This window comes from Podarcis gaigeae (assembly GCF_964106915.1).
Source record: "Podarcis gaigeae genome assembly, chromosome: 9".
NCBI classification, from domain to species: Eukaryota; Metazoa; Chordata; class Lepidosauria; order Squamata; family Lacertidae; genus Podarcis; species Podarcis gaigeae.
This window is the reverse complement of record NC_139685.1, coordinates 23,372,595-23,398,472: the sequence shown is the minus strand read 5'-3', so window position 1 is coordinate 23,398,472 and position 25,878 is coordinate 23,372,595. Positions and strand designations below refer to the sequence as shown.

The 25,878-nt window shown below is 42.7% G+C and overlaps 1 protein-coding gene across 7 annotated transcripts in view; it reads right to left on the bottom strand.

The window, feature by feature from the left end:
• FGL1 (fibrinogen like 1) overlaps window positions 1-24,460 on the bottom strand; it is a 30,818-nt gene extending 6,358 nt beyond the window's left edge. The window contains exons 1-10 of one of the 7 annotated variants that reach the window (XM_083755978.1): window positions 23,951-24,460; window positions 23,463-23,592; window positions 22,310-22,430; window positions 17,676-17,751; window positions 10,906-11,086; window positions 8,272-8,431; window positions 6,316-6,413; window positions 4,905-4,993; window positions 4,399-4,586; window positions 2,086-2,282 (exon numbers count right to left, since the gene is read on the bottom strand). In XM_083755978.1, the coding sequence (XP_083612104.1) occupies window positions 2,207-2,282; window positions 4,399-4,586; window positions 4,905-4,993; window positions 6,316-6,413; window positions 8,272-8,431; window positions 10,906-11,086; window positions 17,676-17,741 (858 nt within the window). In that variant the 5' untranslated portion in view covers window positions 17,742-17,751; window positions 22,310-22,430; window positions 23,463-23,592; window positions 23,951-24,460 and the 3' untranslated portion in view covers window positions 2,086-2,206. Of the gene's footprint in view, window positions 1-2,085; window positions 2,283-4,398; window positions 4,587-4,904; window positions 4,994-6,315; window positions 6,414-8,271; window positions 8,432-10,905; window positions 11,087-17,675; window positions 17,901-18,335; window positions 18,621-20,501; window positions 20,648-22,309; window positions 22,431-23,462; window positions 23,593-23,950 lie in introns of those variants that run through there. The other 6 variants (XM_083755976.1, XM_083755977.1, XM_083755979.1 and 3 more) reach the window with 6 other exon arrangements.
• Between the last annotated feature and the right edge of the window lie 1,418 nt (window positions 24,461-25,878).

The following is a 25,878-nucleotide window of genomic DNA, read 5'->3' as shown; positions in this document are numbered from 1 at the left end:
CACCATTGCACACCAATACCATCAGTTTTTAAAGAGACACCAACTCCCTTCAGCTGCAGTAGAAAACCTCTTTGATTTATAGGGCACCAAGTAACAGCATACATTAGGCTCAGTTGCTGACAAATCTAACACTGCAAAAAATTTTGCTGGGTGCCTGTTGTGCTCAAGCAGGACAGATATTCCCCTCTCCCCTATGTGCTTACCGTTATTCTTCTGCCCTAGCAGTTGATACCATCACATTGACTCTGAATCGGACTGATTTGTTAGAGTGTTTTGCAGATGAGCCTGATTCTATGAGCCTCTATACTGAAATAGAGTGAACTTGCGGCTCTGCACCAGACAAGGCTGCAAAGCTTCTCTTTGCCCTTGAGATGGGCAGAACAGGTGCCCTTGCTGTAGCCATGCCAGTACTTTGCCAAGAGATGAGGGAATAGCAAGCGCTCTTTATATTTTATCCTGTGCGTTGTTTAAATGTTGTTGTCGTTTAGTCGTGTCTGACGCTTCGTGACCCCATGGACCAGAGCACGCCAGGCACTCCTGTCTTCCACTGCCTCCCGCAGTTTGGTCAAACTCATGCTGGTAGCTTTGAGAACACTGTCCAACCATCTCGTCCTCTGTCGTCCCCTTCTCCTTGTGCCCTCCATCTTTCCCAACATTAGGGTCTTTTCCAGGGAGTCTTCTCTTCTCATGAGGTAGCAAAGTATTGGAGTCTCAGCTTCAGGGTCTGTCCTTCCAGTGAGCACTCAGGGCTGATTTCCTTAAGAATGGATAGTTTTGATCTTCTTGCATTCCATGGGACTCTCAAGAGTCTCCTCCAGCACCATAATTCAAAAGCATCAATTCTTTATGGTCCAGCTCTCACTTTCATACATCACTACTGGGAAAACCATAGATTTAACTATACAGACCTTTGTCGGCAAGGTGATGTCTCTGCTTTTTAAGATGCTGTCTAGGTTTGTCATTGCTTTTCTTCCAAGAAGCAGGCATCTTTTAATTTTGTGACTGCTGTCACCATCTGCAGTGATCATGGTGCCCAAGAAGGTAAAATCTCTCACTGCCTCCATTTCTTCCCCTTCTATTTGCCAGGAGGTGATGGGACCAGTGGCCATGATCTTAGATTTTTTTATGTCTTCCAATTCAGAAAGAGCGGGGCCTTCCTGTGCCACTACAAGGAATGTTGGAAACCGGAGCAGAATTTGCCACAATTTACATGTTCATCGGAGGTCAGGAATAGAAATCACCCAAGTAATATGAATAGAAATTTGCTTCTGCTTCTTTTTAGTACACACATATTATTATTATTATACAGTTTATTAAATTTATATACCATCCTTCATCCAAACAGCACAGGGTGGTTTGTAATATTATGTAGTTACATCACTTTCTGTATCATTTTCATTGCAGGGAAATGCACTGGAACTGATTGCATACTTAATTTGGCACGTGGGGGTGACTTTTGCCAATTCCTCTCTCTTCATTTGCAGCCCACCCCCCCCAGCACCACTTCCAATGACTGCCCCGCCCAAGCCAAGGGCAGATTTTCAGAGACTGCAGAGAAGCAGGAGGTGGAAAATTCACGTTCCATGAATGTTAACTTCTTGCATTCATGGAAAGAAAAGGCCAGGATCCAAGCCTCCATTGGGTTTGAAACTAGCAATAAAAAGTAAACAGCGAGAGCTGGAATAATCTATTTATGGTCATTATTCTGTGACTCCAAAAGATGTGACTCAGTTGGGTATATTCAGCAGTGATTCACCAGAAACAAACGTGACTCTCCAAAGAGCTCAGTAAAATGCAGACAAATTTCCTTCTGAAGTCAGTGGAAGATTTGAGTTCACTGCAAACAGGATTTACACACAGGTTCATTTCCTCCCTTTTATTATTTTAGCATTGACGAGAGTAAAAAGATTTAGATTTGGATCAGCCCCACTTAGGACTGCTTGGATGACACTTGCAGTCACTGGTGACATGGCCTGTGATATATTAGGTAAGAGACAGGTCTGGGCAATTTCCCTACAAAAACACAGAGCAAATAAAGGGTGACAAGCGAATTTAGATTGCTCTAAAATGGTAAAAGGCAACTCATTTCCAAAGGAACAAGCACATTTATTCTGTAGTTGTTGCATAACTATATTGGCTTACTATTTTTAAATCTAATGACTTTTCTTTCAGCAGCTGCCATTAAAGTTTTCTTATTATGCCGCTACTAATCCAGGAGTCTTCCTCGCCTGACTGATTTTGTGCAGGTCTCCATGATGTTGCTAAAAACGTGCAGAGTCTCTCTGGACAAAGGGATTAAAAAATAACCCCGTTAACATTTATTAACTCATTTCCAGCGCTAACCTGCCCTACATTTCCAAACAAATGCCACATCTGATCTGGCAAGGGGCCAGATGAGACGTGACAGTGGCAGACCTGTCTGTGTGTATCAGAATCGGATTGTGGCACATTTCATATGAAATCGGGCACTGGGCAACTTAAAGGGCAGCAAGGGAATGCGGGAAAGGAGGGCTGAGTCCCCCCATTTGTTTTGCCCCCTCAATGACTTTTTCACAGCAGCTTTTTCCCCAAAAAGCAATGGGCCAGATTTAACGGAGTTGTTGTACTAGCGGAAATCAGCTTGAGCCCTACTAATGAAACAGGACTTTCCCCCTTCTCTTCTTCCTGTACTAAGCTGCGCCCTCCCCAAATCCACTTGGGAGAGTTGGGACAACCCCAGATACAGGGCACTAGGGCAGTAGAGGGGTGATCGTTCTGTCTAGCAAATATAAATGATTGCACTGATGGAACAATTAATTGTCTTAGTGCAACACTGAATTTCCCCCTAGGGTGGTTTTTTGTTTGTTTGTTTGTTTGTTTTTTAGGGTGCAGGTGGCGGCAGTGGATACAAGCAGGGGAAGCTTTTGTCTATTAATTATGATTTTTCCTTATAACTTTCCATAAAAATGGACAAGATTGCTAATATAACACATACACAGCTTAATCATCAGGACCTCTAAATGATTTATGTAAAATATACATTGTGTTACTGATAAAATCAAGTGTTGAAACAAGTTAACACAAAGCAATATTGCAGTAAGCAATATTGCAATATGTTTCACAATAACGCCTTCTAAAAACTGGGTAAGTGCACATATTTTTTTTTTTATGGCAACCAGCAAGGGTGCCAACTTGAATAAAATATTGGGGGGGGGGGACACAGGTAAGCCCCAGCCCACATAACTGATCACATGCTGTGGTGCACAAACACCATTTGAATGGCAATGCCCATCCAGTTGGCAGGGAGGAGCTCGCCATTTTGAGCTTGGGACCAGGACTCGGAATTGTGTCCAGATTCAAACCAGAGCCAGCATAGCTGGTGTAACCTGAATCACGTGCTTCCTATAATTGGCCTCAGTCAACAGCCTGGCTGCAGCGCTGTAAACCAGCTGAAGTTTCCGTCATTTAACTTTTCCAAGAGCACACTGCAGTAGTCCAAATGAGATATCTAGTATACCCATACCTCACTTGAAATCGCCCCTTCTTGCTTTATAGCAGGTATGTCCAACTTGAAGTAGGCTGTGATCTACGATCCAATATAAAAACTGGCAGTGATCTACTACCCAGGGGTGGGTGCAGGGTGCTCTGGTGGGCGCTGGCTGCTTCTCCCAAGGGGGCAGGAATGGGTGCAGGGTGGGCAGCAGGGATGGGTGGGGCAGGAACTGGCTGCTGCTCCCGACACCGACTGCTTCCCGCCGCCATAGCAGGGGTGGGTGCAAGGAGGCACACATGCGTCAAAACAGCCCCTCCTGTGAGAGGAGTTCAGGACAAGGTTGTGGCTGCTCAGGTACATCTCCAGCGGAGGGGGCAGGGCGATCGACCAGAATTCATCCCAGGACCGACTGGTCAATCACGGTCAACACCTTGGACATGTCTGCTTTATAGCATCACATACATTCTGACACATGGCCTTTCCCCAGAATTAGGAGAAGGCAGGTTGGGGAAATACGAAGCAGTGATACAGATTCTTTGTTATGCGGTCATAGGCCTGAGTAGCAAAAGGTGTATTTCATGCAAGGTAGCACAGAACGGTCATGGTATTTCCCCCTAATATAACCCTTATTTGTGTTACATGTGTATTTTAACACACTCCCGCCCACCCCCAAATAAATACATTACAATTTTGGAGACATTGTTTGGTTAGAAAGCCACATAGTAAAACTCAGAGAAGTATGGATTGTGAAGAGTAGCTGCTTTTTTGGCTTGCAGATTGGGCATTGCAAATCAGGCAGGTTGACATTGTGTGCGAAGTGACCCAAATTTATTCCCCATCCCTAGAATAAATGCATGTAGAATAGAAATGATAATAAAATATTTCAAGTGCAAGCAAAGTGAGGGGCGGAGAGGGAGTTACCTAACCTGTTAAACCACCAGCCAGCTTTATCTTCTTCAGCGCAGTTCTCTTCGTAGTTGTCATTATCTCTGTCCTTTGTACTGAATTTCATTCCTTGGTGGTTTGCCCACCATTTAACTTCAGGGTGAAACCCCCCAGTGAGGGAATCTCCTGCTGTTCCAGAGTATTGCCCACAGTTCATCTTGTAAGAGCTCTGGTTGATAGAGGGAAGAAAAAATAATCTGAAGCAGTAAAGTCCAACCTCGGCATCCAAAGAACTTCGTCAGAAAAACACACACGTAACCCAATCAGAATTATTACAAGCAGAAATATCTCATACAATTTCACTTAACATGCAGTGGGGGTAATATAAAAGGCAAGCAGGTGTTTAAGGTGAAGGAGAAAAAGTTAAGATAGATTAGAAAGTGTTTCATATTTCTTAGATGCAACATTTGCCTCCCCAATAGGTATTTATAATCCTAATTTCTATTAGAAGTGCCAAGGTGTCAGTTAACAAAGTTCATTTTATTACCTGTTCGTCTCCAACTCTGAAATTTTCATACTGTGCAAAACGCTGTTCATCCATAAAATCAGACAGATCAATTTTCAAGGTATAATTCCCTGAAAAAGAACAACAATAGTCTTGAGGATAAATTATCCATTGGAGCCGAGAGAGCTTCCATTCAATTCACTTGGAGCCTTATAAGGTGTCAAATTCAAGAAGTGTTGAATTCGACCAACAGCTGAGAAGGAACACACAAAAAATCAGGAGCACACAAAAAATCTGTTTCTGATTCTTCCTGCTTAATTTTAACCCTAAGTTTAACTTAGATTTACTTGTCCCTAGGGGTGGCAGGATCCGTCAGTTTTGGTTCTCTCAGTTTCTCATCGCTCCAATCTTAAAATCAGTTGTCCACATTTCTGCAGCAATTTGCAAATTATTTATTTAAATCCTCCCGAAAATTCACCAGCATTTTAGTGCAAATTTCTCTTAACAAACACCATTTTGTTCCATTGGAGAACTGCATCTCAAGATTTGGATAACTGCAAATTTTGAAAGATGCTTTTGTTTTTGTTCTCCCCCCACACCCCGGAAAGTGTGAATTTGATAATTTGTCCATAAATGCGAGTGGAATTAAATTCTTCTCCATCCCTCCCTGCCCCACACGATGGGTGTGGTTTAGGCCAAACCATACTGGGATTCAAGTGGGGAGGCCTGGCAGGCCTAATTAAGCCCACAGGGGGGAAGGGGGGAAGCAAATCAAGTTACAACCACGTTGGGGAAATTAAATGGTTGATTCCAGCCTTTGTTTCTAGTGTTACACAATCAGCAATGTCCCTGTCATCATTGGTTTTCTTTTTTTTATGAATATTTTATTAAGATTTTTAAATAAAAATGCAAAGATAAAGAAACAGAATAACATATATCATAACATACTTTCTTAACATCTTTGGACTCCCTCACACCTCCCGCTCCCATTTGCATCGTTGTCAATTCTTGCCCGCAATTTATCATCTTGTTTACACTCTTATGTCAGGTTCATTTAAATATAATCTGTTAGTTCTCCAATAGGTTTATGATTTTTCCGCAAACTTACTTATCATCTTAATTCCATCTAATTTAGTGGTGCACAATTATTTATGATCTAGCATCCTTTCTTAACATTCAACCAAATTACAATGTTTTTTTAAATAAGTCATGAATTTATTCCAATCTTCTTCGACCCTCTCCTCTCCCAGGTCTCGGATTCTGCCAGTCCATCTCAGCTAGTTCCATATAGTCCATCAGTTGCATCTGCCACTCTTCCAGCGTGGGTAGATCTTGAGTTTTCCAATTCTTAGCGATAAGTATCCTTGCTGCCGTTGTTGCGTACATGAAAAATGTTCGGTCCTTCATTGGTTTTCTTTACCTTAATGAACATTTACTAAGCAGGCCTTCTTACCCTGAGAGGTCAGATAGTGGAGATTTTTATTTCCAAGCCAGTATTCACCATCTGGTGAAGCAAAATCGCCAAAACCTTGTTCATACTCAGCCCAGTCTCTGAAAACAAAATGTAAACTTCTGATTTGGGTCACTCAAAAAGGATTATCAACTGGTTCTTATAAAAAATATATATATTTATTTTTTATAACCAATAGGATTTTCAGACACTCTTTAATGAAACACCCCTTTGAGTTGCACAGTCTCCTAATGAAAGCAAATCCCCAGTATTATATCAGTATATTTAAGGGACATGCTTTTGGGTATATTTCACAGCAACCTCTGTTGTTTCCAATAGCTTCACTCCCTCACAAATAGGAATATTAGTTTCTATTTGATTGGGTGAAAAAATTGCTGCTACTGTTTTGTGAAGATGCCATGCATGGAGATTTGCCTGCTAGGAATGCCTTTGGCATCTTGGGTCCTAATAGGCCATGTGCCCCAACTTCAGTGGGAGTGAGGCATACCCTCCAACATTTCTCCGATGAAAATAGGGAAGTCCCATTCCATAATGATAATTATACCCCACGCATTTTACTGGGTGGCTCCAGCAACTCCCGCCAGTTCCCAACACATAGAGAAAATTAAACATTAAAAAAACTTCTCTATACAGAATTGACTTCAGACGGCTCGGGGGTCGGATAACTCCATACCCTCCATACCCTCAAACATTTCTCCAATCAAATAGGGACATCCTAAGGAAAAGTGGGACATTCTGGGATCAAATCAGAAACCAGGACAGCTTCTCTAAATCAGGGATGTCCCTGAAAAATAGGGACACTTAGAGAGTCTGAGTGAGGTCGTACTTACTCTGCGCTGGGTATCAGGAGTCTCCTACCATTCAGTGTCTGAAAGAAAGTCCTGCACAGGCTTTTACTAACCTTGTCACAGTCCCCAGGGAACTAAAGCAGTCTTAACTCCACACACAGAACTCTTGGAGGTGCATGAGAAGAAATAGAAAAAAGGACCCTGTCTCAGCTGTTAAATAAACACAATTTTCGGTGGTGGTGGTGGTAAACTGAATGCTTATCTTAGCCGACTTCTCATGGGACTAGTTGGACACAGAGGAATGGTGTTTAGAACTAGCTGGGAAACCACAAAGGGAAGAAGGTTCAGAGCCTGGGGAGTGGTGGTGGGACAACGGTGGATGGTCACAGGGAGAAGAAGAGGTGCTGGAAGCTGAAGCAGTAGCAGGGCTTAGTGAGCTGGGAGAGCCTGTGGCAGAGAGAAGTCCAGAATCAGAGGCAGAAGCTGAAGTAAGAGAATGAAAGCAGGGAGGCCAAGAGGCAGAGATGAGTCAGGCTGGTGAAGAGTCACGGCAGTCTTCCCTTCCTGCTCGCGACAAGGTCCCCTATCCCCTTGTCTTCCAGAACCAGAAGAGGCATGAAAAGGGCAGAGAAGAGGTTGGCTGCACACTGGTAAAGTCTCCCAACTGCTTGGAAAAAGCCCTGGAGAGGAGGCGACTTAAATGACTGTAGGGAGGCGGGAACTTTCAGTCTCTGCAACTGACACAAGGGGCCAGATCTACTGGGAATGTGCTGCTGTGCTCATTGGGCCTGACACTCCACCAAGTCTGTGGTTATTGTGTTTTTGCTAATAAAGTGTTAACTCCAACTTTGAACTGTCAGATACTGACTGGAAAGCTCCTGTGACACCAGCCCAGTTTTTATATATGGATTAGGAAAGGTTTAGATAGAAGAAAGCGAACTGAAGTCAGACATGAAAATGACGCAAGAGTCATGAGTGTGTATGTGGAGCAGATGGACGTAGGTTCTCCAGGATCATCAATGAGAAGCACTGAATATTACATTGCATCTTTCACTTTCAGGAGTTAGTACAGGGATAGAAGGTTTAGCATAAGTATTTACCTCCTCCCTTGTGCCTATGACTTAGTTCTGATTTTAAGCCCACCACTTACCTATCAAAATTTTGACTCCCGTCTGACCGTCTCTGAAAGACTGTCCATCCTCCTCCTTCTGACATGTCACAGTAGGCAGAGAATCCACTGGGGCTCTCAAGAGGTTTCATCTTGTAGAATCCACTCTGTTTGTGTCCAGCGTTATAGATCTCCGCACAATCTGCATTGCCCCCAAACAACAGTCATTCCAAATAATGAAATTTGGTCTTGTTCTCATTACCGCTATAATATATGCAGAGAGACACTTGGAAGGGGGTCTGTTTTGGATTCTGACATTTTATACATCTACTCAAATGTTAGTCCCATTGAGTTCAACAGGGCTTTCTCCCAAGTAAGTGGGTGCAGGATTGCATCACCCAGAGATACATGATATGCCTAGAAAGCTAAGCTAACATTTGCTGTTTCAAATGGTCTTGTTCCATGATCTTGGTTGAACTGTTTCAGGCTAAACCCCCGGAAGATTTCAAGTCATTTGTTGGTTAAATAAATACAAGGGAAACAGTTGGAAATTGGAGTTAACAAATTCCTAATTATATATGTTTATCCCACAAATCCTTTTCCACTGTTACTGCTGACTTGGTCTTTATTGAAGACTAAGGTTTAATGAAAGCATATTATTTGTACAAAACCAAAAAACCTTTCCCTCTTTATTTGCAGCCTCCCAAGTCGGATTGACCATGCATATCTGTAAGCCCAGCTTACCTTCTAGCCTCCATTTTTGCGTCTTGCAATTGTAAAAATTAACTGTTTATTTCTCCGTGTGGGAATAGCGGTGGCTGCATATACAATATACCTTTAAAACACCCCACCAAAGCATCTTTCTCACTGCCATTTGCTGGGAATTATAGCTCTGCAAGGGGTAAACTGCAGCTGCCAGGATTCTTGGGGCGGATGTGCTTTAAAGGTATGATGTATACCATAGGTCAGCAAACTAAGGCCAGGGGGCCGGATCCGGCCCAATTGCCTTCTGGATCCAGCCCACAGACAGTCTGGGAATCACATGGATTGGCGTGGGGATTCTGATCGTTCAGGCTGCACCATTCCCCTCCTCTCCCTCACACACACCGTTGCGGCGCCTCCTCCCTCCCTCCTCCTGGCTTCTCCCCGCCCTGCCTAGAGGAGGAAGGGAGCTGGGCTTTGTTGAGCCACGGTTGGCTGAGCGCCATTTTAAGCAGCCCCTCTCTTGAGCCAGCCCTTTCACACTGCTCATCGTTGTCGTCCCCGTCACCGCCAACCCCTGCTGCTCGCAAGGCACAGGTAAACTGCCAACAGGGCTCATCCAGTGCTGTAGAGAAGGGAGGGGAGAGTCACGGAGGGGATTTCCCCCAAAAAAATATAGTCCAGCCCCCCACAAGGTCTGAGGGACAGTGGACCAGCCCCCTGTGGAAAAAGTTTGCTGACCCCTGGTGTATACAAGCCCCATCCATATCGCCAATCCTATGGCCTTTGTAGTATGGGTAGGGCTGGCCACTGTGCCTCTCTTTGTTTTTGGTACAAGACTTGGCAGATGCCAGGGACTGGCTGGATGAGGAGGAATGGTGGGGGTGAGGGCAACCAGAGAATCCCCTAGGGAAGCCTCAGAAGAGGAAGGCTCAGACCCAGGGGGATGCTGGTGGGACACTGAAGACAGGTCAAAGGATTGGGGGGAGCAGTTGGGCAGAACAGGCTTCAGCGAAAGAGAGGAACCAGAGGCAGAAAGCACTGCAGATGCAGGACAGGCAGCTGGGAAGGAGGTGGGAACTGAGGCTGCAACAGATTCACAGGAGCCTGCCATTCCCACTATATTCAGCTCCCCACCCGCCTTGTCGCCAATAACACACCAGACTTTGCATGTAGAGGAACGAAAAGCACAGACCAAGTTTAAGATTGCAAGGAAAACAGCCAGATGGGGAGTGGTATATTGTCAGTTCTGGCAACTGCTTTGCTGGGAGCCAGTCTTGCCCACAGGTTCCTCTATTTGCATTCTGTTTCCTGGAATAAAGAATCCACTTTACTGCTCATCTCCAAGTCTCTGTGCTGACCTGCAACTGAAGCAGCCCTGACAGTAGGGCAATATGGCATCACTGACAGGCCACACAGGTCTTGCTTTCCAACCCTCTGTCTGAAGGACTGCACAAAGTGCATGCCACTCTTCTCAATAGGTCTCAGAGATCACTCCAGATCTCTTCTTGACTAGCTGGATATGCATGTGTCTTGTGTACATTAAAATAAATTAAATGACATTTACTCCCGGGAAACTCATGCCATCAAGTCATTTGTTCACTCCACAGTTTTCCACACATTTCCCCATCAACTTTCCTAAATGCTTAAAATCGGATTCTTTTTTTAAAAGTGGATTTCCTTAGCTAGGGTGACAGTTTTCTTTAACCCACATCGCCCCAAACTAAAATTCTGGTATGTGCTTGATTTTCTCCCTTTAAATACTGACAGTCTGGAGCCACCCTCTGTTGTTAAAGGCTGCTGCATTTATTGAATATGCTACTGAGCAGAAGCAAGCTGCTCAAAAAATGGGATTTGCCAGTTTAACTTTTGGAAGTTCAGGCTATGGTAGCTGCATGCCATGGTTTGGCACAATGACTGGGTGGAGTCTATTTGAAAAGCAGAGAGAGGGAGGGAGGGAGATTTAGCCCAAACCTTTATATTCTCTTTCTTCTCCCAGATCAATAACACTGTTTTCACTTCCTTTATCTCTGTACTGCATGTCCTTCTCGATTAAGAGCTGCACAATCTTGGCTTGTTGCTGCTTCACACTTTGTTCCAGAAGTCTCACCTGGGCCTGGAGTTTCAGCTGCTCTTGGAAACAACTCTCTAAAGTCTGCCGGAGCAGTTCATTAATGGAAGAAGGAGGATGGAGAAGCATTAGTTGGGTCACTTCCAGACAAACCTGTTTATTGAGCATGCATTCCTATTTGCATCCGGAGAGGTTAGACAATGTTGTGTTGAACAACTCTTATCGCACCCTTGCCAGTGCATTCTCAATCGCTTTCATTATCGTAAAAAGTCTGATTTCAAAGGGGAAGCACATTTGCTGCCCAAGAGCTCCAAATCAACTTTAATTGCACAACCTGAATTTTCTGTTAGGTTATTGATGCCCACATGAAAACAGTGGCAGTGTGAAATCACTGAATTGTAGAGTTGGAAGGGACGCCAACGGTCATCTAGCCCAACCTGCTGCAATGCATGAATCCTGCCCAAAGCTGTCTCTGGGTGGACTCGAACCACCAACCTTCTGGTTAACCGCCAGATGCACACCCAGGTTTCCCACCTATCACCGCCTTCAGGTCCATGAGCCTGTTTGAAAATAAGGAATGCAATATGCTCTGTAATTAGTAGTGCAAGGGTTCATAGCTAAAGTTGTGATTATCATTTGACGTGTATTTGGTGGTAGCAGTTCATCAGGAAAAGCTGTGGAACAGACTCTTTTTGTGCTCCGAAAGGTAACCCTGTTTGAGCAAGGAATATGGAGTTCAGACAAAGAAAACTCTGTGTGTCTAAGACGCATGAGTGCCCCACGGAAGGGAATTCAATCAAAGCTGGTACTTTGTAGGAGCTACATGCATCCATTGATCCAGCCAGTATTAATAACTGGCGAATTTACATAAACATTGCAGAAAAACTTGCCTCATTCTCTTATCCATATGAAGATAGCAACAAGTGACACACACATTGTCTTTAATATCCATGCTCATTCTGTGCTGCTGTTTTTGCCCTTTTCCCTGGTTTGAAATTATCCATTTGGTTCTAAAAAAAGACTATATCTATCTATCTATCTATCTATCTATCTATCTATCTATCTATCTCTGTGCCAATCTATCAAAACATCGTTCTGTTTAGTGTTCTCTTTTATTTGATGGGACAACACTACGTATTAGATCAGTGCAATTCTGCAGCAGAATTTTCTTGGTTAAAACATACGAGATCCCACCCCCCTCTCCAATTTAATTACATTTTGGCTTGACTTAAAAGTAGGAATTTGTTATTACAGTCAGAAAATACATACACAATCTGGGTCATAATTACATAGTGTTGCTTGCGGTGAAACAGAAGACTTCTGCACAGGACCAGACTTCGTTGGAGTCCCCTCCCCTCATTTTTTCACTACAAAAGATGTAATTCAGTTTTGTTGCCTAATAGCAGGAAATGAGCTAGATAGGAAGGCAGGAGGAGGAGGACGAGGAAGAGGAGGAAGAAGGGGCAGCAATGATTCTGAAACTTCTACGTGGAGGAAAAATTCAAAACAGAATATTATTTATAGACTAGATCCCTCTCGCCTTCAGTATTCATTCCTAGGTTGCTTTAAATAAGCGTTTGTTGCTCGAGGCATGTTGATGCTGGAGCGATCTTGATTGCATGCCTTCCCTTTTAAATATTTGTGTTGCATCTCAGATGTTTGTTTTTCATTTAATTCCTACCCTTGAGTGCAATCCAATATATGGCAGTGGAGAACAGCCTGGAAAACATGCGGCGGGATTAGGCAGCTTGTCAGGAAACTCTTCCAGAGGGACGGGCTCGGTGCCAGTCCAAAGCAGCTTCGGTAATGCTCCAACAATTCTCTCTGGAAGAGAAGGGAACTTGCTTGCCTGTTGGCTGTGATGCTACTTCAGTGTAAAGAGTGGAGCCCCTCCTTGCAGGTTCAGGTGTTGAACCATTCCTAGATTCGTAGCTGCTATATTATCCACCAGTGCTGCCAACTGACTAAAGGACTTTTACCAGATTAATTATCTACATTTTAGCTGGTTTGTTGTGTAGTTAACTGATTCAGTGTAACTTCACATGGAACCGGGTGTTCCAATCAAAACAGGCAATTGTGCTCATAACTTGTCTCAGACCAACAGATTAAAAGGGATCTCGCTGTTTAAAATCCTCTACCTCTTGACCAACAAAAGCGGTTTCCCCCAAACTTGGGTCTCCAGCTGTTTTTGCACTACAACTCCCATCATCCCTAGCTAGCAGGAACAGTGGTCAGGGATTATGGGAATTGTAGTCCAAAAAACAGCTGGAGACCCAGGTTTGGGAAACACTTAACTAAAGGCTTTATAGACTAATATACTAATTCAGCTGCCTCCCATATTACTTTATTATTATTTATTGGATTTATATACCACGCTATACCCAGAGGTCTCAGGGCAGTTCACAGAACAAAATCAAAATATAAAACCACAAAATATATAATCAAAATAAAAACAACCACCCAATAAACCCCCCCCCCAAACTTACATTTTAAAAGGCCATATTGCATACCTTAGGATAAAGACAAATGCATTATCCCCATTTTATACAGGCAGGATTGATATGTGGAGGAAATTAGCATCTTACATTGCTGGATGGATGCAGAATCCATAGGAAGCTGCTGTATGGGGAGTCAAGTTATTGGTCCATCTAGATTATTATTGTCTACACCAGAGATGGGGTACCTCAGGCCTTGGCACTGAATGTGGCTCTCCTAGTCTTTCTGTCTGACCCTTGAATCTCTTCCTTGCACCCTCGCTAACCACATCTCCCCTGGCTCTGTTTTGCATCTTTTTACTCTACTTGAATGTTTTTGCTTGGCTGGCACGTGCCATTGAACTCTGATAATACCTCTTGTTTAGAAGACTGAAAAGGATGTGCAAGAGCACATAGAGGTGAAATGCACATCTGTTGCTCCACCCACTTTTGCCTCAGGCTCCACCCACCACGACATGTGGTCTCTTTAAGATCAGATAGAAGGTAAGGTGACAATTGGTGTGGAAAAGGTTTCCCATTCCTAGTTTACACTAAACTGGCAGCAGGTCTCCCAAGCCTACAGTACATGGATATGCCAGAAATTGAACATGGAACCTTCTGCATTTAGTGTCTGCAGAACACATAACTGACTACAATTCCAAATTAGGGGTTTTTGTTGTTATTTTTGCGGGTGGGGGATGTTTTTCATTTGCTAATGGCATTTATGAAAGGGAGCAGAGATGCACAAAGTAAAGCAATTGCTTTTCACTTTAAAGTACCATATATGTAGACAGATGTTAGGAAAGGCTTGGTCTCTGTTTGAATGCATTTAAAAGGGGGAAATGACCATCACTGCTGTTTTGTGCAGTGTTCATTTCAATGGCTTCCTCGAGCACTGAAAGCTGCACACAAATAATGCGTAACGATACAAAATGTGTATTCTTCATACTGTTCACTGGCCAGAGTTCTGGTGTAGTAATCAAGCATGAAGGAGAAGTCCCCCATGTCAAATATTAGATCTATTTGATGGGATAGGCTTCGGCCAATATGCAGTTACTTACGTAGCCTTTTCTCTTAAGCTTTGCTCAGGAGAATTTAGAAATCTGTGCTGCAACACACATGCTCCCTCTTCTGGCTTTGCAACTGCAACACACCCAAGCAAGGAATTGTAGAATTCAGGAGTTGGAAAGGGACCATAAGGATCATCCAATCCAACACCCTGCAATGCTGGAATCTTTGTGAGGACTGAAACCACAACCCTAAAATTAATAGTCACATGCTCTACTGACTGACCAGTTTTGCAGCACTAGATACTAGGGTCTATATCAAGGGTGGAGAACCCTTTTCGCCCAGTACAGCAGAGCCTTTTCTCCACACTGGGCAACTTTCTGATAGGTATGCAAGACCACGCACCCACCCATCTTCTGAAGTTTTGATGTTGTCAGGCAATCCCAGCAACCTATCAAAGTTGGCCTGTGGGGTAACTTGCTGGCAAAGCAGTACCCAGCAGAACTGGATTCCGCTACTGCCCAGTGATGCCAGCTGATTGACAGATGGTCATGGTGATGGGAAAAAGATATCGCAGGCTAAATTGGACCCCCCTGGCCCACAGACCAGAGGTTCCCCACCCCTGGTCTATGTCAGTGTACAAGGATCATTCGTGAATGAGTGCAGCCCTCATAAATACACCACTAGGGCAGTCCTTTCGAGAAGCAGGCTGCTGGCCGAGTCTGAACACCTCCTAGCTGTTTAGTAGGGAACAGAACAAGGCTGCTCTTGTCTAGATTCAAATTCATATTTCAAAAACAAAGCGTATTTTAGGCATACTTGAGATGGCTATTTTGTGTATGTGTCTCATAATAGCACGGACGTGTGATAAAGCAGAACAGTCATCCACTTATAAACAAGAAGTTCCAGTAAGGTACCTGTGTTACGTTTGCTGAATAAAAAACAACTCATAATCCAGCAGCACTTTAAAGGCATATGAATGTGATTGGGCTAAGCTTACAGCTTATGACATGCCATATTAAACATTAGCCTTTTAGGGTGCTACAGGATTCTTCGCTGCCTCCCCCTTTTAAGGAAAGGGATTTATGTTTTAGGCATGCACTGAAGGTACCTGCGCCTCAATTTTGGAATCAAGGAGCACCCCCAAATTATGTACCATCAAGGGGGAGTGCAACTTCACCCAGAACAGGTAGTCTCCCCAATTCCCAGACATGAGAACCACCTAACTGCAACACCTCTGTCTTGTCACGATTCAGTCTATTTGCCGCCACCCCCCATCCAGGCCCCCCCCCGCCTCTGGACACTAGTCCAACACCTGCCCAGCCTCTCCCAATTCAGACAGAATGGAGACCAAGATGAGTGTTATCAGTGTATATGTGATATAGTGCTCCAGATCCCTAGGTGATAGCTCCAGTGGCTCCATATAGAGGCAAAATAGAATGTGATACGGAATAGACACCCCAAAGGGCCCTCCACACAAATTCCATGGGTATAAACAGCAGTCTCCCACAAGCAGCAGCATCTGAGGGTTGGGTAGCATAAGTGAGGTTTGTGCAACAGATATCATGCCCCACACAACCCCTAAAGTAGCCTGTTGCCTTCAAATGCAATGGAAGATGTCGTCCCATCACCAGTATCGAAGAAAGATTCAGCTAACAGTCAAGTTGGCTTGGGTCCATTTTTTCCTTTGCTTCAAGCACCAAAATTTCCGGGCTGGCCCTGGCTATTGTTCTGCAGATTTACCATCTCTCAGAAGCCTCCAAGCGCTTGGAAGGCGGGTGGTTCCAAACAATTAATGTCAATACATAAGATCAGAGATAATAAGCAGCCTCCTTGCCTCCCACTGATTTTCCAACAAGTCATTTAAGGGCAATGGCGAGTTTCTCATGTTTAGAATGCCAGAGTTGCTCCCTCTGGGGAAAAGTCACAAGGGCAGTTCTCTAAACATTACCAGAAAGCAGCACAGCTGCAAGGACCTATGCTCTTGAGGCTTGCTCATTTCAGTTCACCACTGTGTAAAAATGCCTCACAGGTAACTGGACTTTAAACTGCTAAACTGGAACATTACAGAACTAGAAAAAAGGACTTCAGAAGTACACAGGTTTGGAGTGGTCAGGTATTGTTTTCCTTTGCCTTTTAAAGCCCCTTGAAAGGAACAGTGAAAAACATAACATAATCATCAGGGGGGAATGCTATTTAGATCATAGCTATGTCATTAATTGGAAACAGATTGCGTGTAACGGACTCTGCCCACTTTATTGACTTTGGGTTTTTTTCTAAACTCCAAGCCAGATATTAAACAGCTGCTGTCAAATCCTGCGGTCTGGACATGCAATCACATTTATCCCAGCTGCTGCCATTAATGCATGCATAAACTTTTTATTTTACAGCTTTGCATGGCCGATTACAAGCTAACATCCATCCAATACGTTCTCTCGAGGAAGGTTTATGTCAGGTTAAAAGAGCCAACCATGAAGGCACCCTTGTTCCTCCTTTCCATGAACATCATGAAGATAAAATGTTGTGTATTCTTAGTACTTAAGATACTCAGTATCGAGTTAAGAACATTTGAAGTACCCACTAAGAACAATTAAAGAAGCATTTTTTCTTTGTAACTCAAGGGTTGTGTCCAGATTTCTTAAATTTTAGTTCTCTTTGGGGTTAGGTGGATTTAAAAGAGGATTGGACAAATTCATGGAGGATAAGGCTGCAATCTGCAACGTTTTGTTGCAAGTACCACCAGTGAAATTATAGTAACAAGAATATTTGAACATCTGAGGACTTCAGTAAGAGCTACTTCCAGAAATCTACCATATGCAGCTCATCTCTGGTCTACATATTATCTTTTAATATATCTTTAGACTCATATTTTCATGTTAAACTAAAAAAAAAACCTGTGTAAGAAGCTGTCCTTATCTGGAGAGGAAGCCCTCTAACCAACCATACTCTGAGGGAATAGTTCTGATCTGACGTTTTTAATGCATAAAAGTAGCAATTATAAACTCTGTTGAGGGGTAGGACTTGATGACCCTCGTGGTCCCTTCCAACTATAGCATTTTATGATTCTACTATCAGCTTAAGCCAAATGTCACCTCTGAACTCAATAGGATCCAAGTATGAATAAGCTCATTTTTTTTCTATTATACGGTGAGAAGAAACTACAAATCCTCCTTGTATTGTGTAAAACTTACCAAGCCAGCTGTGCCTACTATCAATACAGTCTGGAGAAACAAATGAAATAAACTCCAATTTTTCATTTTGATGAGCCTGCAAAAGAAAACAACATCTTGTGTCAGCAGGAAGTACAAGCATAGCTGATGATGACTCAGCACTGTATTTGCAGAAAAAATCAAGGACCTGCTGTTTGCTCCCTCATTTGCATAGCTGAGGCAAGAAGTGCATTGCTAGAAATCAAATTCATCTGAACTAAAATATTTTAATTCAGCATATAGCCTAAAAAAGAAGAATAAGTGCTCCTCAACCCTAGGGTCTGGTTCACCCGACATAGTATGCCAAACTATGGTTTACTGTGAACAAGCAAAAATGATGGTGCATATTGCTCAAATCACATCCACTTCATTTCTCCCTTCTCCAAGTAGGAAAGAAACCAGAGTGCTGGCTGAGTATTAACATGCAAAAAAGTGCTTGTGGCATGCTCCTGTTTTCAAAAAAACAACAACACAGAGACAAGAGGAAGCCTAGGTGTGCTCTTGTCTTCCTCTCTGCTTTGCTTGAAGAGAATCAAATTGTGGAAGATTAGCAGCCAAATCTAACAGCGCATGTTCTTGCTACTTAGCATGAGAAGGGGTTAAGGCTACAGAGTTGTATTGCTGACAGGCAGAGACTCATACCATAGAAATGTAATTGGTAGAGAGGGCTCTATGTGATGTCATTTTCCCTCCTCTCCTGAGGTGGAAGGAGCATATAGCATTTCTGGTTCTCCACTCTCTCTCTGACCAGCGACAAGAGCAGGAATGTATAAGCTAAATAAGCTGTAGCTTAGGACTCCACTCTCCTGGGGGCTCAAAAAAAATTAAAGTAAAAAAAAAACCACTGGATGTACATTTCCAAAATATAAGATAAACAACAAATAAAATAAACCCTACATACAGCAACAGTGTTTTGTGTTGTGTAGGCTCCTATGATGTAAGTAATGGGCCCTGCCTGCTAGCCTGCTCCCTAAAATATCACTGGTTTGCTCATTTCTATATATAGGATGCCTACATTCTGCATGAGGAAATGGCTTTAGATACCTATTAGGTCTATAAATTACCATATAGCATATATTCAACACCAAACAAACAGTGACAATTTGTTGTTGACAAAGGAGAGCTGGACATATAAAGGGCCCCATTACCTTCAGTAGCTTAGGGCCTCATCAAATCTAAATCTGGCCCTGCGTCTATGACAACATGTGGATGCTCAGGTGCTAGTCGTGCACACATTGCGGGGGTTGGGGGGTGGATCTAAACTACCCATTTGCGGTATTAAGGAAGCCTGAGCTAACCTGATCCACACCCCACTCACATACAAAAACAAAAACAAATCTCACTAATAACTAACCAAAGACAACCAACCACACCCTAGGCCACCCCCAACCTCTCTCACCACCAAGGAAATACAACAAGCGTATAGGAAGAGAACCTACACAAGTGACGCTGACACAAAACCCCACACATACTCTAAGTAGAAGAACAGAAGGATTGCCACCCGACCCCCCCCCATTCACCATGCCCCCGCTTTTCTTCCTAACCTAACACTGTATGCAACACTAATGTCTCACAACACATGAAACTGATCGGTAGAAAACACAACTTGAAAAAAGAGACAATGCATGCATTTTTGTAAACTAAGAAATCTTTAATAAAAATATACTTTAAAAAAGCAAACTATAAAAAAAAGCAAAGAAGAGGCATCTAGCTGCTTTGGGAAGTTAAAACTTCCAGTCCAAAGATATTAAGGCCACACTTAAAATCACGCTGCTGACTGAATGAGATTTTTCACTGCTATTTTGATTCCCTCCCTTAATGAGATATATTTTAATAGGGGGAAACAAAACAATACAAGTAAATAGAATGAAATACTGTAATTAGGCATACGTGGAAACTGAAGCAACAGACAAAAGATTCTTCAGTACAAGAGAGCTAATACATTGTAATTTTAAACACGGCTGAAATGGGTTGCACGAGTTTTAATAAGGGTTACTCCCCTTAATTGTTGGCTTTGTAAACTGAAATCATACGCAAGATATGCAACACAATCCAGTGCATTTTCACTCAGTTCAGTGGAACTTCATCCCAAATAAATGCTTACAGAATTGTAGTCTTCTCATCTTTACAGACCTGCAACTCATCTTAGCCCAAATATGCAATGTGGCTTAGTTCTTACTTAATAATAAAAGTTTATATTTTTTACCCATTTTTTTCAGAAAGGTGAACTCGAAGTGACTTGCAGAAACAAACATTAAAAACCATAGGTGCCAACTCACTGGGGTCCTGGGTGCCAGAGCACCAACAAAATTCCCCATGAAGGGGCCAGGCAACCACAAATTTTGCATGGCACCCATGGCCCCGGGCACCCACAGTCACAGGGCTAAACTGGCACTCCTATTAAAAACAAACATAAAAGGTAAAGGGACCCCTGACCATTAGGTCCAGCCGTGACCGACTCTGGGGTTGCAGCGCTCATCTCGCTTTATTGGCTGAGGGAGCCGGCATTTGTCCGCAGACAGCTTCCGGGTCATGTGGCCAGCATGACTAAGCCGCTTCTGGCGAACCAGAGCAGCAGGCGGAAACACCGTTTACCTTCCCGCTGGAGCGGTACCTATTTATCTACTTGCACTTTGACATGCCTTCGAACTGCTAGGTTGGCAGGAGCTGGGACCGAACAACGGGGGCTCACCCCGTTGCGGGGATTCGAACTGCCAACCTTCTGATCGGCAAGTCCTAGGCTCTGTGATTTAACCCACAGCGCTACCCGCGTCCCCTTAAAAACATAGAAACCACCTAAATGCTCACCAATGAATATGCATAAAAGAGCAAACCCAAATCCACCCCACCCTATCCAAAGATAAGCAGCAAAGTAAGGCTCAAGGGCCTGGGTGAATATATTTTTTCTGCCTGGCACCTAAATGGTGGAAATGCTGCTGATGCAATCCACTGTAAGCCACGCTGCCACCCAGCCGTGGCTCCCAACCCCCACTTGAAGGGTCCAAGATACAAAATAAGGTAAGATAAACTGGGAGTTCTGTTCCCACTGATTTCCCATAGAAATTGTATGGACTTGTAAATATTGACTAATTACAGAATACTAATGATCAGGTTTGAGCTCTAGCCACAAAAAACACATTCATAGCAGCGAAAGGATGGCGCAGAAAACCACACTGCCATGTTTGAGTTCCCCATGACTGAGTGCAACAGGTAACAATGATCTGTGTTGTTGTGACATCATCACATCATGCCTTTCCCTGCCTTCGCTCCACATAATTAGCTAGTGCTAGCAGTGGCAAGGAAACACATATGATGATGTCACAAGATGGTTAAGTGCTGTGCTATATTGACATGCGGCGGGCAGAGCCTGTGATATGCTTGCTGATATGCTTGATGATTTTGGGAAAACAAAATGCTTGTTTACAAAACTATTGTACTACCAATTTTACTGTACGCTGGTGAAACATGGACCACTTATAAACGCCATCTCCAACTCCTCAAAAGATTCCATCAATGGTGCCTCCGAAATTTTTTACACATCTTTTGAGAAGACAGGCGAACTAATGCCAGTGTACTAGAAAAAGCAAAGATCCCCAGTGTCAAAGCAATGATTCTTCAACATGAACTTCGTTGGACTGGTTATGTTGCTCAGATGCTTGATGATCGTCTTCCAAAGCAACTACTCTATTAGCAACTTAAAAATGGAAAGTGTAATGCATGTGGTCAATAAAAGGTTTAAAGACTCTCTCAAGGCAAATCTAAAAAAGTGTAGTATGGACACCGAGAACTGGGAAACACTGGCCTGCAATTGGAGAACAGCCTCTACCAAAGGTGTCATGGGCTTTGAAGACACTCGAACTCAGGATGAAAGGGAGAAACGTGCTAAGAGGAAGGCACGCTTGGTAAACCCTCACCGTGATCAACTCCCGCCCGGAAACCTATGTCCCCAGAGTGGAAGGACGTGTGGAGCCAGAATTGGCCTCCAGTCACTTACGGACTCACTGTTAAGACTGCTAAAGAAGATGCTTGCTGATGGTATGTAACTCTGCTTCTTTCTGTTATATCTCTCCCCCGCAGCCCTTGCAATCTCCCTTTGCTATGGATTTTCTAGAAGAGCAATTATAGTACAGTCATTCCTGCTATGGTTCATGGCAAAAATGAGGTGAAATTCGACACAGATTTTGTCAGCTTCATGCAATTCGTTGAGTCAAATCTGTGGGGATTGGGAGTCCTGAATCCCATGACCTTCCAGATAAAATTAAATGACATTGCCACAACCCTTGCCAATTTTATCAGGCTAGTTCTTATAAAGTGTCTGCAAAAAATTGCTTTTGTTCTTGTTGTCTAGAAACACGCACTACCCACTGAAACATATTAGCTCGGATTAACTCATGCCATGCAAGCCTTTGCATACTTACTTGAAAGTAAGTTGCACTGCACTCAATGAGACTTACTCTCCAGTAAGGGTATTGAGGATTGCTGCTTTACTTTCTTTTCCAGCAACTCACTAAACAATTAATCCCATTAGAGCACACCAATGTAATTAATGTAAGTACAGCATATATATCTGGTGATAGAGAAATCACCTCCACCCTCAAAACAGTCTTGTCATTTACCTTTAAATGCGGGAGAGAGAGAGAGAGAGAAACCCTTCGGAGTTGATGCAAAGAATATCACAGCCTTCTCCAGAATGAGATAGTTGTTGTTTTTTTGCTGTTAATTTCTGAACCGTCCAAACTGTAATGAGTCAGTGGGGAGGAATGTTCAGAGGAGTTGCAGTTGTCCTAACCATTGCTAGCTTGCCACATTACAAATACAATACTAATAAGATCAACCATGCAATGAAAAAAGTAAGGGGAGAATAAAAAGTTTATTGCTAAACAAAAAGTTACAAACATTCTCCTTCATTTGACACCAAGTAAAGTTGTACAACATGAGATCCCACTGGACCCTGCTTTTTCCTTCTGAATCTCACAGGAGGTTCAGTGAGATGGGGAGATAATGTATTCATATTGTGTATGATAACAGCAGTGAGGTCACTATGTGCAGGAAAATGGCACCTATGTATCATAACCACAACAGACAAGTGGATGGAAAAAGTCCTGGTATTGCCAAAAGGTAATGAGCAGCTGTACAATGCCTTTTGAAAAGGCTACATGAGCACTCGGGTGGATATGAAGATATGAATGCATGTTTGCATGTTCCCAAAGAATCCAAAATTGTGCTAGGGACTGCAACAGTGGGAGGTAATGTGGCACACAATATCTATTGAATCAAGGCTGGGAACGCTCACATCTGAAGCTGTGAAGAGCCGCTGCCAGCCAGTGTAGGCAATACACTAAGATGGACTAATGGTCTTTCAGTTCAATGCAGCTTCCTTAAGGAAGCATCAGGGAGATCTCCACTGAACACATTTGCATTTTACTTCTAAGTAATCATGTATAGCATTGTCTTGTTAATCTCTGAAAAATGCTGTCACCACAGAAGACGTAAAGTCTGACGATATGTCTAAGAACCATTTTCTAATTAATAGTTCTTCCTCCATTATAAACGTTTGACATGTACATTGCTTTTTCTTCCTAACCACATAGCAACATGTCCAAGAGCTGCACCTATTTCAAATTTCTAGGTGTTTGTTTCTAGAGAGAGGGAAAAGAAATTATTTCTTATGTCATTCGTTTTTAAAGCTGTACCATTTGTGCTTTTGTGTTGTATTTGGCTGAATTTCAGATCTGATAAGAATATTGGTGTTTAAAAGATGTTACACACCTGTCATTTAGCTGCAAATGTCCCACAGACTAGCACTATGCTCATTTTTTAGAAACCTTGACTTCTATGCGTTAAGCACCACCTGGAAGCTTTGCCGTTTCTCAGAATGCTGACGTCAAATCACCTTGAGCTGTTATGTAAAAATACAGAAAGGTCAGAATGGGATGATGCATCTTATCCATCTGCTTCCTGTGTTTTTTCAAAATATCAGACTAAGGTTCAGGTAGAGTATTTGACTACTGATGAACATATTTTCTTCTTTTTTAATTTTTTTATTGCAAAAGGAATCAAACTAAACATTACCCCCTCCCTCTCGCCTCCCCTTTTCCTGCCAAAGGAGAGGAAGAGTCCCTGCCCAAGGTGGTCTGGAAGGGGTATCTACAGTTCTGTGGGGATGATAAACGCAAAACAAAGAGAGATTGTTGTTGCAGTCAAAGATACAGAGTAAAAGTGGACATGACCCTCCAAGGTGTATTATAAACTATTACTTCATTCTCTGTTGAAGCTTCGTGACTTTTTGTACAGCTTTATTTGTGGCATGAAGTCTCCCTCAGAATGCAACTGCAAAAAGAGATCACGTTTTTAGATCAGACGTGAACATTATCCATACTTTTAACATTTTAGGCAGAGCACTTTGTGTTAAAGATAAGAGCTCATATGGACAGAAAATCATTCTGTCTTTGAAGCCTCTAACATTGCTTGGTACTCTAGATTCCTGACTGCTGACACATGCATTAAATTAAAGCCATAAGAAAGCAGTTCAGTATCAGGGGCATTTCAAACTGCAGAGGAATGATTGTTATCAGATGCTCTTTTAATTTTTCAATTATTAATGCACATTATGCTCTCAAACTTGTTTTTCCAACGTGCTCTCAGAAGTTGGCACTTATTCATCTTACTTCCTGCAACAGTGCCTAAGGAATGGAGCATGTCTAATTGAACCGGGTATTGTCAGAAACAGATATGTTGCTTGAAGAGTATTAATACAAAATAAGTAAAGAAACATTCTTCATTAGAGATAGGTAGCCATGTTGGTCTGCCATAGTCAAAACAAAAAAAATTCCTTCCAGTAGCACCTTAAAGACCAACTAAGTGAGTTCTTGGTATGAGCTTTCGTGTGCATGCACACTTCTTCAGATAAGTGTGCATGCACACGAAAGTTCATACCAAGAACTAACTTAGTTGGTCTTTAAGGTGTTACTGGAAGGATTTTTTTTTTATTCTTCATTAGGTAACTTTCTGGTAATGTAAGTGTGCAAAAGATTTAAACGTTTTACAGAACTTGTCCTTACTTTGTCTGATCAACGGTTGTTTGAAACCTCACATACTCCTGCCTGCATTCTTTGGATAAAGTCCATTCTGGAACAGGATGTATTCAGGCTGATGAAAGGGTTTATGTCTTCCCTCTTCCGCTTCCCCACCTTATTTAGGAACAACCATTTTACAGTAAGGTTCACAGAAACCAATTAGTCTGAAAGGTGAAATTCCCTAGAAATATTTCAAGCCAGCATGTAGATAAAGACACTTAAGAGTTCAAGAACCAATTTTAAATTTAACTTGTCCCCTTTCTCCTCCTTTATCTCCCTACAGACAATGACAGATTTTTAAAATGTTCAGTCCAAGGGTAAACCTGAGAAAAGATGAGGCTTTCAGAAAGGTTATTAGGAAAATCCTTTGTTTTTAAATTTTATTTACAGGAACCTCAAGAACAGAATAGCTTTGCTTTCTGAAGTGCTGCAGTGTCACTGCCATGCATGGGATTGGGACCCAAGTTCTCAGTCTGTCTTTTGGGTGCCAAAAATCTATTTAATGTGTAGTCTTAAGATACAGAACATATCAGAAATGAAACTTACAAGAACATAATAACTTTGTACAATCTATAAACTCTCAATAATATTTTAATAAATAAACATGTAGTTTCCTTACGTTATTCTGCCACCTGCTGGGCAGATGGATTTTTTATACTGGCACAATACAGAATCGCATTTAATCTGCTCAAGATTAATCATGGCTTGATAAAGAATAAGTGTTAAAATGTTACCTTCCCGATGGAGCAGTACCTATTTATCTACTTGCACTTTTTGACGTGCTTTCAAACTGCTAGGTTCTGATCAGCAAGCCCAAGAGGCTTAGTGGTTTAGACCACAGCGCCACTTGCATCCCTGTGGGCCTTAAAGGGTAAAGGTAAAGGGACCCCTGACCATTAGATCCAGTCGTGGCCGACTCTGGGGTTGCGGCGCTCATCTCGCTTTATTGGCCGAGGGAGCCGGCATACAGCTTCCAGGTCATGTGGCCAGCATGACTAAGCTGCTTCTGGCGAACCAGAGCAGCGCACGGAAACGCCGTTCACCTTCCCGCCGGAGCGGTACCTATTTATCTACTTGCACTTTGACATGCTTTTGAACTGCTTGGTTGG